Below are 12,641 nucleotides of genomic sequence, written 5' to 3'. Positions count from 1 at the left end.
ACAAACAACGTTTTCCTTACTGATTCCAGCTCAAGCCTAAAATCTAAAATGACAAACGGTCTGTGATCATGTCTCATTCTGATAAACGCCCAAACACTGTTTGGTGACATGATCCGTCAAATACTGTCAAGCCTACAGTATTTTATCAACCTCTATGTGTAGGCATTGTAGCCGAGCTGCAGCGTTTCTGAGGCATATCTAAGAGAAGAGATGCTGATATACGATCAAATGGCTGTGGCAGCCTTCATCAGCTGAAAGCGCTAGATCACAGCATGTTTGGCAGCCAGTGGGAGCAGTCAGATGGAGGGTTAGAACAACCAGACAAACAGTTGGCATGGATAAATAGAAAGCAACTTAAGATTCAGCTCTCCACAAATTTGACAAACAAATGACAGAAACCACAGTCTTTTTTAATCTAATCTGCAAATGGAATAAGCTCTCTCTTTCTTTTTTTTTATACAAATGCTGGGTGGAATATGTGATAAACAACACATGGCTAGGGAATGGGAGGAAAAATGTGAAGCACTGGTCAAATAAATCTCCTGATACATAAAACCAGAAGGACAGCACTTTTCAAGAATGTCTTCTGCAGCTGAGGCGGAATGCAGGGAAAGTCCTTATGACTTTGGCAAATACATTCTGATCGTGAGTCATTCTCCTTTAGTAATCTCTTACTCACATAGGTGCACGCTCGCACGCGCTTGAAAACCCCAAGGCAACAGATTTCAGGCAGGTCTGGACTGCCCCTTTTGCTACAGAGCAGAGTCAAATGTTTATAGTACTTAATAGACGCAGCTATTTTGGTGGAGAAAGACATTTGCTCCACCTTAAAGTAACAAAGCAGGCTGATGCGGTTAAAAGACTGATCATATTTGGGAAAAAAAAACACACTGCATCACTGGTGCATTGTACAACAGCCACATCTTTAAAAGAAAAAAAAAACACCTGGGTGCATGTATATGTTTTAGTGCACAACAAACTGCCCTACTTTCTCACAAACTTAATTTGGAAAATGATGCAAAGTCAGCAGTATCTTTTTTGTTGCCCCTCCACACATAAACAGAGTTTATGTTTAATTAATGCAAAACTATTTTAAAATCTTAGAAGTAACAAACAGCCTGCAGGTGATTCCTACAGGTAAGCTACACAACAGCCTGATGCACCATTTCTCATAACACAAAAATCCCTGTCATCATTGCTAATAATTAACCCGACTTCCTCATATAATAATATGGACAAACTGAGTTGAAGCAATCGTTGCATTCCCGTGGTGCTCTTTTGTCCACCTCTGTCATGTGCAGTGCTACTAGATTAGGTGGCAGACAGCCGTATCGACCTTTAATTATAATTGGCACACAAAATCGTTTGGCCTTTTCAAGTCCTTCATTGCAAAGGGACACGTTATTAGACTGTAACATTTGGAGGTAAATTGCTACATTGTTGCTGGACCGTTAAAGCTAATTTAAAGCGAGTATTTGGTGATACTCTATAGGCTACGTCGCGGCTGCTACAAAGTTACAAAAACAAGTTGTCGCTGGTACCGGGCTGCATTACGGGATACTGGCTGGATAAAGGAATTCCGATATTAAATCACAGACCAGAGCAGCCGGGCACTGCTCTATCCTGAGCACAAACTTCGAACAAATAACGCTAGCCTTGTCTCTCTTTTAGCTGCCGTATGGACGGGCTGAAAGCTGTACCGAGACTCCACTATACCGCCGGGGCTTTCTGTTTCCAGCCGGAGGGATAGTCAGGCCGAAAAACTGGCCTCATTCTCCGTCTGCGCCAGACAGCGTTCACTAGCCTGGCCTGGGAGAGCGAGCGAGCGGCGGGGTCTCTCGGTCGTCTCTGCAAACATGTGCGAAAACACGGAGACGACGGGACTTTGTGTTGTGTCGATGTATATACTCACCTTGTCTGAGTCTAGGTGAATCTGGGACGACGCGGGCCGGCTGCAGTGACTGCGGGGTTGAAGCACGCTGGGTTCATGTCGTCGTCGTCGTCGTCGTCTCGGTTTGCTGTCGGCCGTGATGTGGAAGCGGCACAGCGGCTGGGAGAAATCGGGAAATCTGAGAATGCCCCTCTCTTTCTGCAGCTCGGTGCACCGGCAGTGGCCCATAACTGTCGACAGGAGGCGCCAGAGCAGTGCATTTTTGTCTCTGATATGCGCATACATGCATAGTACATACACAACTCCTCAAAGAAATCAGTGTGCGATCACATTCCTGCCGGGGTTTATCTGTATCTGTGCACTTCAGTAGTGAGATTATAGTGATGTGCTGCTCACTCTGCTGGGAATTAATTGTGCAGTGATACTGAGGTTATATCTGAAAGTTCTTTTTATGATTCATGATTCATAGGAGCAGGAGCTCGTGATGATTTTGATTAGTCACCATTGTGCAGATTACACAACAGGAGCCCATGCATAAGATAGTTTTCAAAGGGCTAGCAAAGGCCGTTTAAATTAGATCTCTATTGCCTGATGAAAAAAATCACTCCAGTTTTCCTAGAATATTACTATGGGAACAATGTCATTGGTGCTCAGTCATAGTGACCTTATAATACTCATTACTGTGCTTCTGCAGCTCCTCTAGAGGCATATCATTTTTAAAATAGTTTCATTATCTTTTGAGAGTAACATCTCTAACAGAATATAAGTGAGATAAAATATTTATAGAACTGATTATTGATAAAATGAATGGACGAAGCAGCTGGCCCTTACTGCTCATAGTTTCAGGACAACAAATAGCCTAAAAAGAAACATGAAACATGATTTTAAATTGACTGGAATACAAAGAATATACCTAAATGAGCGCTAATGTCACAGTGCAACACATAAGAACATAAAACACCAACAGATGTGTTAACACCAATCTAAGAATAGCTTATAATTTCTTGAATGGACCTCTAAAAAGTGGAGCAACAGCTGAGATACTACACCTACACATCCTCTGACCTTGTGACTCATGAGGTTGGTGATTTTGATTACGGAGTGGCTAAATCCAAGACAAAGCCGTCCTTCAAAAACAGCTTTGGCTGTCTCATCCACATCACATGGTGGAGGAGACAGGGTCACACGACTCATTAAGACAAAGAAGGCGATGCCCAGAAGGTTCACTTTGGTGTCCCACTAAACACGGGGCACGAGACAGACTGTGCACCCTGCTATAAGGGAGATCAGGAGGAGGCAGAGATCGACTTAACCCTTTCTCATAGAAATATGATCATAGGAGCAAATGATGAGCACAGGGCTACTGATTCATCAAAAGGGAGATGTTCGCCTAAAAGTAGCCTACAAATACAGCAGACTTGCTTGTCTGACCTCCTGGATGGCAGCTGCACTAAGAAAGAGTTGCCAGCTCTTCAAGCCTGTATCTAATCCTTGTCCTTTGACTCTACAGCCTCACCCTGACCTTAAATAAACATTAGGGGCTTAATGCCAATCCGTTATCTCAAACATCCCTTGCCCCACTAATTGGTGTTTCACACAGCAAAGACACCCTGACCTGGATTGGAACAGGTGGGTAGCTAAACTGTAAGTGGACTACACAATTGGCTTATACAAGCTCACACACACACACACACACACACACACACACACACACACACACGTAGCCAGTCTGTCTGTCTCTTACTCTCTCTCTCTCTCTCTCTCTCTCTCTCTCTCACACACACACACACACACACACACACACACACACACACGCAGTAGCGGAAGGAGGAGGTGGACGAAGGAGGAAGTAATCATCATGTCAATGTGCATGCAGTCCACCCCCACTACACAGAATCTTTGCAATTTACTGTCTCTTTCTTACACTGTTATGTTAATTGCTTAATATTCATGTTTATTGCATTAATTTCTGTTGACATCTGGACCACATTGAATTCCTTGTATTTGCTACTTGGCAGATAAATCTGATTCTGAACTCAAGAAAAAATAGTATTTCCACAATGTAAAAAATACTCTGTTGTAAGAGAATGTGCATCGAAAACTTGCAGAAAATAAACATTCAGAGGTAATATAGGTGAGTGAAGTATAAAAAAAAATAAAAGTAGGCCTGTTCATTATGCAGAATAGCCTGTCTCCGAGAGTTATATTATCATATTATTGAATAAATTATTTATGCATTATTGATGCATTCACATCTTTGTACTACAACATCTATTGCACATGTGTCCCTCCTGGGAGAGGGATCCCTCCTCTGTTGCTCTTCCTGAGCTTTCTTCCATTTTTTTCCCCATTAAAGGGTTTTTTTGGGACTTTTTCCTTATTCGAATTGAGAGGCTAAGGACAGAGGATGTTGTATTGCTGTACATACTATAAAGCTCCCTGAGGAACATTTGTGATATTGCAAATACAAATAAAAATTGACTTGACTTGAATTATGTTTGACATAAAGCAGTATAAGTACCTCAACATTAAATTTAAGTAGCCAACAGTATTTGGATAAATACTTTACTTTCCATTAATGCACACACACAATCTCTTCTCTCTTTAAGTCTTTGTAAAGATTAGATGCTAGAAGTCTCTATTTCTAAGTGAAATTATTATATTGATTATTATTATCTTGAAATAGGGCGACACCCTAAGGTGAAACGTGGCTCTCTGGCGCGTTGCATTGTGGTCTGACACCTCCGGTTGTTTGGCCCGTTTGGCTCGCACTCTGCAAAATGGCGACGTCACTCGGCTCCAACACCTACAACAGACAGAACTGGGAAGACGCGGTACGTTTAATCGGCATAATTGTTCATACCGTAGAGATTTTCACTATAACACATTTATTTCCAGTTACATTCCAGGAGTTAATATGATCACAAAATCTGCTTAGTGCCACCAACCGGGCCAGTTTGCTAGATAGCTAGTTAGCCCCCAGCTAAAGCATGGCTGCTACCTTGTTTAGCATGTCTCCGCATATCCGCGTTAACTACAGTGTTAGTACGTATAACATCACAATTTTTCTTTGCAGTGTCGTCAGTGGGCTTCAAACGAGGGGCGATAAACATCCAAGATTTTTCTCACAATCATGGCTTATTTAAATCTAGCGGTTAAACGTGTAGTTATTGTTGTGTTAGCTATCTAAGCTAATGATGCTAGCGCTAGAATGCCATCAACAATGATGTGAAGTGACTAGCGACCAAATTCAAGTCACAGTTGGGAAACACAGAATCGAGCCGCTCTGTCATACTATTGAGTTCGTTATTTTTTCAGTGTTGGACGGAGTTTTGTATTAAAAGTTGAGTTAGGAGCTAAACGCAAAGACCTGAGCCCGCTAACCGGACGCCATATTTTTTTCCTAGGATGGCGAAGTCATGACCCTCTTTACTCTGCCTCTGATTGGCTCACCCTCATATTCTTACCCATAGACACATATACGTAGACGCCGCATTGGCCGCTGGATCGTACGTCAACGTCGCCGCCGCCATATTGGACCGGGCAAGACTCTGTAAACAAATACAAGTAAACCTGGGAGCTGCGGTTTTCTGTATAAAAAGCACTGTTACGTTTACATTTCTCTACCGATTTTAATGACTCTTTTTTATATTCAAGGGTTTAAGATCTACGTGGAGTGAAAAAAATGTCTCCAGTTACTTAGAATCACGATAGTTGGGCTGTAAGAGCTGCTAGATGCCCATGAGAGGAGTGTGTATCAACGTTAGGCTTATAGTACATGAACTGAATTACTTCCATGGTTGAGAATAATTCATTGTCATAAAAAATTCATAAATTCACGTTTGTCAAACATGGATTTGGCCTATTTTCCTTGGTTAATACTTGTGGAGACATCCTTAAACAATATAATTTAATGTACATGAAATGTGCAGAAAGTTTTTACATTTTGTAAATGGCCCTTTATGTCTTTGTCCCCATCATTTTAGCTTTCCTTGTGCTCCAGGTCAGACCACAGCTCACAGATGTATCATAGCAACAGGCCAATTGCAGCGTCTGTGTCTGTGCTAACCAATCTCACTCCTCACGCCTAAACCTAACCAACCCAACCATAGACATGTGAACCCAACCAACAAAGGCAACAAGTACTAACCAATCAGAGACAGAGTCGGGTGGGTCATGACTTCACCATCCTAGGAAAAAAAAGGTGGCTAACCGCACAGGTCCAATTGTCTTTAGCTTATATTCTGACTCATGAAGTGTTTGAAAAGTGGTGTGTGTGTATTATTAACATCTCTCAGTTCAGGAGACATGTCTTATTATATTTAATATTTATTTGTATAGGGACAAGAATATATCATGAACAGCATTTATAGCCTAAGGTAGTTTGCAATGCCTGTTCCTAGATGGGCATTTAAAATACAAAGCAACACAAAACATAAACAAATATATTATAAAAGTTTCATAAAATAACAAGCACCAGATGACTCATGACTACATGACTCATCCCTCTTTAGAAGCTGTTTCAGTTTGAGTTTTAATTCATCCCATCATGGTCTATTTTGAGTTCTGTAGGTAAAGAGTTCCACATGTTGATCCAAAAAGCCGTCTGTCCAAGTGAGGATTTACGAAAGGGCACCTTATAATTCCCAGTAGACGCACCTTGTGTTACTGATAATTACTTGAGCTGTGCTAATTGTCATGATAGTCATCTTGGTCATTGTTGTGGGGAATGTATTTATTTATCCAAACGGTATTTTAGGTAAATTGAAGTTTTCACATATTTACCAATTCTTACTCTTTAGTTTAATATTTTCACGTGAAGCAACTGTATTTTTGTGGCCCTACTATAAAAGGCAACAAATCAGTTTCCTCTCTTGAGCTATGACACAAGCGGGCCTTTAGCCAATGTTGGTTTTATCAAGACACCAGAATACAAACTTGGCAACCCTAGACTATGTAGTTGACATTTGTGTCATACAAGCCGCTTATATTTAGATGCTTGGCTGATGCTGTGGGGAGGATGAATTCATCCCCTTGGGTCTTATCATTCATCTACCATTGCAAAAGCACTCAGTTGGTACTTTTAATAATATCTCTGTAATGGATGTATGTAGCAACTTACTTTAAAAACTGTCCTGCAGCGCATCGTTCAGCCGTTACAACGAGCCGTCACTTGTTCTTATAATATGTCATGTGATATCACTGCGGCACACACATTCACATAGCCCAATTTATGCTGAAAAAGATATCAATTATTTGCTTGTAACTTACAGCACCGAATTTATACAAATGTTCATCTATTAAGAGAGTCAAGGCACCAGTAATAGAAAAAAAATGTCTCAGACCGCAGAGGGATAATGTGGGGTCATTTTTAAGCAGCTAGCACTTGGACTGAAACAGCATCCTTCAACAGATGGCAAAGTAAGTCCAATAACATTCTGTGTATTCACACTTGTAACTTCATCAAGGTGCCCAGAGTAGAAAGTAAAACAGAGATTGTAGGTCAAGTTACAGCTTCAGACACTTATATCTGAGTGCTGTTAGATGATGGACAGATATGGTGCTTTTTTTTTTGTTTGTTTTTACTAAATGAGCATCTCTTTGTCTTACAGGATTTTCCAATTCTGTGTCAGACATGTTTAGGAGAAAACCCGTACATCCGTATGGTGAGTGAGCATTAGTGTCTTTGTGAATTTGAGTTGACATAATTTGGTGTGTGGGTTCTAATTTAATTTATCTATGTTTTGTTTTACAGACCAAGGAGAAATATGGGAAAGAATGCAAGGTATGTTTTGTAAAATACCTAAAATCATAATCATGCAACATACAACATAGTTTGATCGTACGAAACACAGTTTAAAGTAAGAATACTTTTTTTTTTTTTTCATTCTTTGCCCATTAGATCTGTGCTCGACCCTTTACCGTGTTCCGTTGGTGTCCGGGAACACGGATGCGTTTCAAGAAGACGGAGGTCTGTCAGACGTGCAGTAAAATGAAGAATGTTTGTCAGACATGTTTGCTAGACCTGGAGTACGGTGAGTCTGCAACTGTTTACTTCTGATTTGGCCTGTGTACATGTTTTATGTCTCACAGCATATAGTATATATCTGAGTTTAACCCCCTGTCACATATTGTGTTTAACAGGTTTGCCCATCCAGGTCCGAGACACTGGTCTTGCTATTAAAGACGAAGTTCCTAAGTCAGATGTGAACAAAGAGTACTACACACAGAACATGGAGAGAGAGGTATATTTGTTTTTATTGATGCATGCAGATCATTACACTAGTTATTGGAAAGTCCTGATCATGTTTCTTCATCCCTTATCTGAGTTTTTTAATATTGAATATTTGTTGATACAGAGTGTGAGTCAGTTATTTTACTATCTTAATTTATACTATACCTTCCTTTTAGCTGTATAATAGATCTGACAGTGCTCATTACTCTACAATGTGCCTACATTTACACTGGTTAAGCCATTAAGATATATTTTATAGCTGAATAATCTTCTATTAAGAAAATAAAACATGTATTCCAACTTTCCTTTAAGAATTTCTCACAATATTTTTGTGTAGTGTCGTAGGATTGGACATGATTTGGTCAGACTGTCTTCATCTCTGCAATGAACAGAAGTATTGGCGTTTAATGCAGATTTCAACCATCAGCAGCACTTTAGAGTTTTGGTTGACCTGTAACATCTCGTTGAGTCAAATCAGGACCTCCCTAACTAGTTGATAATAATCCTTGTTAAGATTCTGATTTTCCTGTCGTCAGTCCTTCATGTCTGTTTGGACCTCTGTGTTCTCAGATAGCCAATTCTGACGGCACACGGGCAGTGGGCCAGCTAGGTAAAGCTACCAGCTCTAGCGATATGTTGCTGAAACTGGCTCGGACAACACCGTACTACAAGAGGAACCGGCCGCACATCTGCTCTTTCTGGGTGAAGGGAGAGTGTAAGAGAGGGGAGGAGTGTCCCTATAGGTGAGCGGTACTTCACACAACAGCCAACTGTTGCAGTGTATCAGGGCTCAAACCTGGTGCTGTGATATCAAAATACTTACTGCTTATTATCTGAATTGTATGTTACAGCTCTGTGTGAACATTTGTCTTTGTGGTTTCACAGACACGAGAAGCCCACAGATCCCGATGATCCACTTGCTGACCAGAACATAAAGGACCGTTATTATGGTATCAATGATCCAGTAGCTGACAAGCTGCTGAAGCGGGCCTCGACCATGCCCCGACTGGACCCACCAGAGGACAAGTCCATCACCACCCTCTACATAGGGGGTCTGGGAGATACTGTCACAGATGGAGATCTCAAGTAAGGATTTGTGTTTCATCACAAGCTCTCGTATAACCTGTGGCCATTGTTACGATTTTGAAACTTTGAGTCAAGTGTTTTAGGTTATCTGAGCTCGTATTTCTGTTATCGCAGGAGTCACTTCTACCAGTTTGGTGAGATTCGTACCATTACCATAGTCCAGAGGCAGCAGTGCGCCTTCATCCAGTTTGCTACGCGTCAGTCGGCTGAAATGGCTGCCGAGAAGTCCTTCAACAAGCTTATCATCAATGGACGGAGGCTCACTGTCAAGTGGGGAAGGTAAGAAGCTGATCAAGAAGATGTAAGTTGAGCATTAGGGTGTCTGTTCCCACTCTGACCCCTTCGAACACCGAATCCATATGAGTAGCTCATGCAGTCATTCAGTATGTGGATGCAACCCAAAAAATCTCATTCTGGCCATCTGATGAAAATTGTCAGCTTCCATATATCTGCAGTAAGTGGAGCCCGTGAGGAGGAGATAGAAATATTTATAGTAATTTTCTCATTAAATGCCAGGTGGTGTCAGAAAGTAATAACCTGGAATAATGCTACTGTCACAGTCACAAATTATAATACTGATTGCTGTGCTTTTGAAATATGATTATTACCGACACAGTAAGAGTTTTACTTTACAGAAATTGAGAACAGCAGGACACTTGAAATTTTCTATCCTGGACACAATTCTGCTGCTGTACACAATCCAGTTATATTTGACAAAGTAAGCGATGTAGTTTAATATACTGTATATAACTAATATGGTTTGTCTTTTTAGGTCTCAGGCAGCAAGAGGAAAGGAGGGCATAAAAGATGGTGTCAGTGAGATGGGTACCAGACTGGATCCTGTACCTGGGCTGCCTGGAGGTAAGTCTGCAAACACACAAAGAGTTGAAACGTGTGTGTGTGCAGAATGATATAGCCATGTGAGTCTTATTTTGTCTAATTATAGGGATGCACCGCTCAACTTTTTCAGTCCCAATATTGATACCTGGTCTTTGGGTATCAGCAGATACTGAGTTTGTTTAATAAGCTGTCAGCCTCGCTGTGTGGAAGAGACTGGGATCATTCTTTTATGTGTAAAGCAACATCAGGCTTGACTTAAACTTTGCTTTCCTAACTTTCTAAAACAAAATGTAACAAATAAATACATAGATATAATTTTATTGAATTGTTATTTATTAAAATAATGGTACCTGATACCACATTGGTCCATTGTCACCTGATACCCGATCCAGCTATTTGAGTCAGTATTGGACTGATATCTGATATCAGTATCGGTGCATCTCTACTAAACACAGTTTTCGCTGGGTTTTTTGAGACAAAGGTGGCAAAGGTTGGAGAACATGCGTGGTGCAGTGACCACTGTTTGTGCACGCACCTTTTTTAGTGTTGTGTACTTAAGTGGAAAAAAATGATTTGACAGAAAAAAAGTGTCCATAGGTATTGAAATTTTATACCAACATGACACAAAAATATGAAAAATAAATAAAGCTTGTAGGCCTGGGACGACATGCTTATCTCCTGATTTAATACTATGACGATACTTGGGGGCAGATTCGATTCAGAATCAACTCTCTATTCAAAACTGATGCTTGATTGAATGAAAAGAAAAGGGGGGCACCGTTTTCAGTCTCTTGCTCCACTATACTGTGTGCCAAACCGTTCACTGGCGCTGCTTTAATTAATGAACTAATTCATTTAAAAGCATCTTACAGTCTCCTGCCTGTATGAGAATAACAAACTAAGGGGGAGGCGGAGTGCTCCTCTGTGTTGTTATTAACGTCATGTCTCCAGCAGAGGAGAGCAGCCTCTCTGCTGCACCGTCAGCTCCGGGGAAAGACATCTCTGTCCAACATGCTGAGCGGGCAAAGGGTGTCTGAGGTGAAACAGACTGAGCACTGAGTTATTCTCTTCACCTCAGAGTTGGTTTAAGTTGTTTAAAGCTGCAGTGTTGGTTGGTCAGTTGGTCTGGTTTGTTACTGCTTGAGTTTGCTGCTCCGCTAACGTTAGTCTCTGAGTGACAGCGTAGAAAGTTCACAATATACTTAACGTTCGTCTTGCAAAGGTAATTATTTAGTCATTAAATCAAAAAAATGTCTAAATTCTATCAGTAAGTGTCGACTCTTTCACATCTTTTTTTTGGTCATTCCTATTGGGATTGATAGTGGAAACCAAAATTGGAATTATTGCGGACATTTATTTGTTTGTATTCAATCCTGTTTCTGTTTGTATTGTAGCTCTACCACCACCACCAGCGCTTGATGAAGAGGCTCCTGCAAACTACTTCAACCTGGACCCTAGCACCTCTCCTGCTGTCATGAACATTGCTCTGCCTCCACCTCCAGGCATCAACCCGCCTCCTCCAGGTAAAATCACAACCATAATCAAATAAATGCAGCTTACATGTGTATGACGTGTACGGTGATCAAATATGAAGTAAAATGTAATTCTAATTAGTTTATTCTTGGATTAATTTTGGAAATTGAAACTACAATCTGGTTTTATGTCTGCCCAATTTATTCAGAGCTGCTGAGACTAATTTATTTATCATGTAGCAGTAAGGTGTGTAGGATACATAACGCTGTATCGTCTTTGTCCTTTTTTGCTCCCCCAGGTTTCGGCCCACCGATGTTCCACCCCATGGGCCCTATGGCTCCACCTATGCCCCCTCCCATGAGCATGAGACCTCCAGGTCAAATCCACTACCCCTCCCAGGATCCTCAGCGCATGGGTGCTCATGCTGCACACGGCTCACGCCATGGCGATTAGCTGCCAGAGTGAAATCATTATTATGATTAGGTGTCATTCTTTTCCTTACATCAGACCTGGTCCGGTGCTTTCACTTGAGATGCTGTTCGTGAGCCTGAAACCTGCAGACCACTTCTGGTAGAAAATACAGGATAACATCAGATTTATTGTGCCACCTGCAGCGCAGCGAATGAACTGAACGAGCACCATCTGTGTCTGGAACGACGACAACCAGGATCTTACATGATGACTTTGTCACCACTTGCAGTAATAAAAGTGCTAGAACAGCATCTAAACAGCGGACGTTAACATAGTAAATGACCTGAAACATGAGTACTGGCCAATGTGATCAGAGCCATATGGTTATAAAGGGTTCCTATAACTGGAGCCATTGTACATATGAAAATGTATACTTAAGGTGAAATTTGCATTTGTCACATTGTTTAAGTATCATTTGGAGGGGAAATCTGAGGGATTTTTAAAACTGTTCATTCTTTTTTTTTTATTTTTTATTGACACAATCTTAATATTCCACAGCATAATGACTTAGTTTATTGTAAGGCTTTCTTTGAACGTTGTTTTCACTTGTCATTAAAGTGACTCAATTTTGTCATTCATCATCTCAGAGTGTACATTATTCATCAATATTCATGCACCTTGATGAGGGGAGATAAAGATGTAGAG

The 12,641-nt window shown here is 41.0% G+C and overlaps 2 protein-coding genes across 3 annotated transcripts in view; one reads left to right on the top strand and one right to left on the bottom strand.

The window, feature by feature from the left end:
• The window catches only part of LOC121901833 (bifunctional heparan sulfate N-deacetylase/N-sulfotransferase 1-like), a 42,906-nt gene extending 40,354 nt beyond the window's left edge, over nucleotides 1-2,552 (bottom strand). For both annotated transcript variants that reach the window (XM_042418857.1, XM_042418856.1), the window contains exon 1: nucleotides 1,913-2,552. The gene's annotated coding sequence lies outside the window, so the exon portion shown is untranslated. The remainder of the gene's footprint in view (nucleotides 1-1,912) is intronic.
• A 2,057-nt stretch (nucleotides 2,553-4,609) lies between these two features.
• On the top strand, nucleotides 4,610-12,577 carry rbm22 (RNA binding motif protein 22). Its single transcript, XM_042419141.1, has 11 exons — nucleotides 4,610-4,725; nucleotides 7,504-7,557; nucleotides 7,647-7,676; nucleotides 7,794-7,926; nucleotides 8,036-8,136; nucleotides 8,697-8,869; nucleotides 9,012-9,212; nucleotides 9,327-9,491; nucleotides 9,985-10,073; nucleotides 11,447-11,575; nucleotides 11,824-12,577. Exons 1-11 carry the CDS (start codon nucleotides 4,672-4,674, stop codon nucleotides 11,976-11,978), a joined length of 1,284 nt encoding a protein of 427 aa, XP_042275075.1. The 5' UTR covers nucleotides 4,610-4,671; the 3' UTR covers nucleotides 11,979-12,577.
• Nucleotides 12,578-12,641: the final 64 nt, after the last annotated feature.

This window comes from Thunnus maccoyii, chromosome 8 (genome assembly GCF_910596095.1).
Source record: "Thunnus maccoyii chromosome 8, fThuMac1.1, whole genome shotgun sequence".
Taxonomy (NCBI): Eukaryota; Metazoa; Chordata; class Actinopteri; order Scombriformes; family Scombridae; genus Thunnus; species Thunnus maccoyii.
Note: the sequence above shows the minus strand (reverse complement) of the source record. Positions and strands in the feature narration are given on the sequence as shown.

Bases quoted from the DNA above. Each gene is read 5' to 3' on its own strand.
- rbm22 (XM_042419141.1), top strand. From the start codon at position 4,672: ATGGCGACGTCACTCGGCTCCAACACCTACAACAGACAGAACTGGGAA. The intron at 4,726-7,503 runs GTACGTTTAATC...TTTGTCTTACAG, and splicing joins GACAGAACTGGGAAGACGCG to GATTTTCCAATTCTGTGTCA. The intron at 9,492-9,984 runs GTAAGAAGCTGA...TTGTCTTTTTAG, and splicing joins CTCACTGTCAAGTGGGGAAG to GTCTCAGGCAGCAAGAGGAA.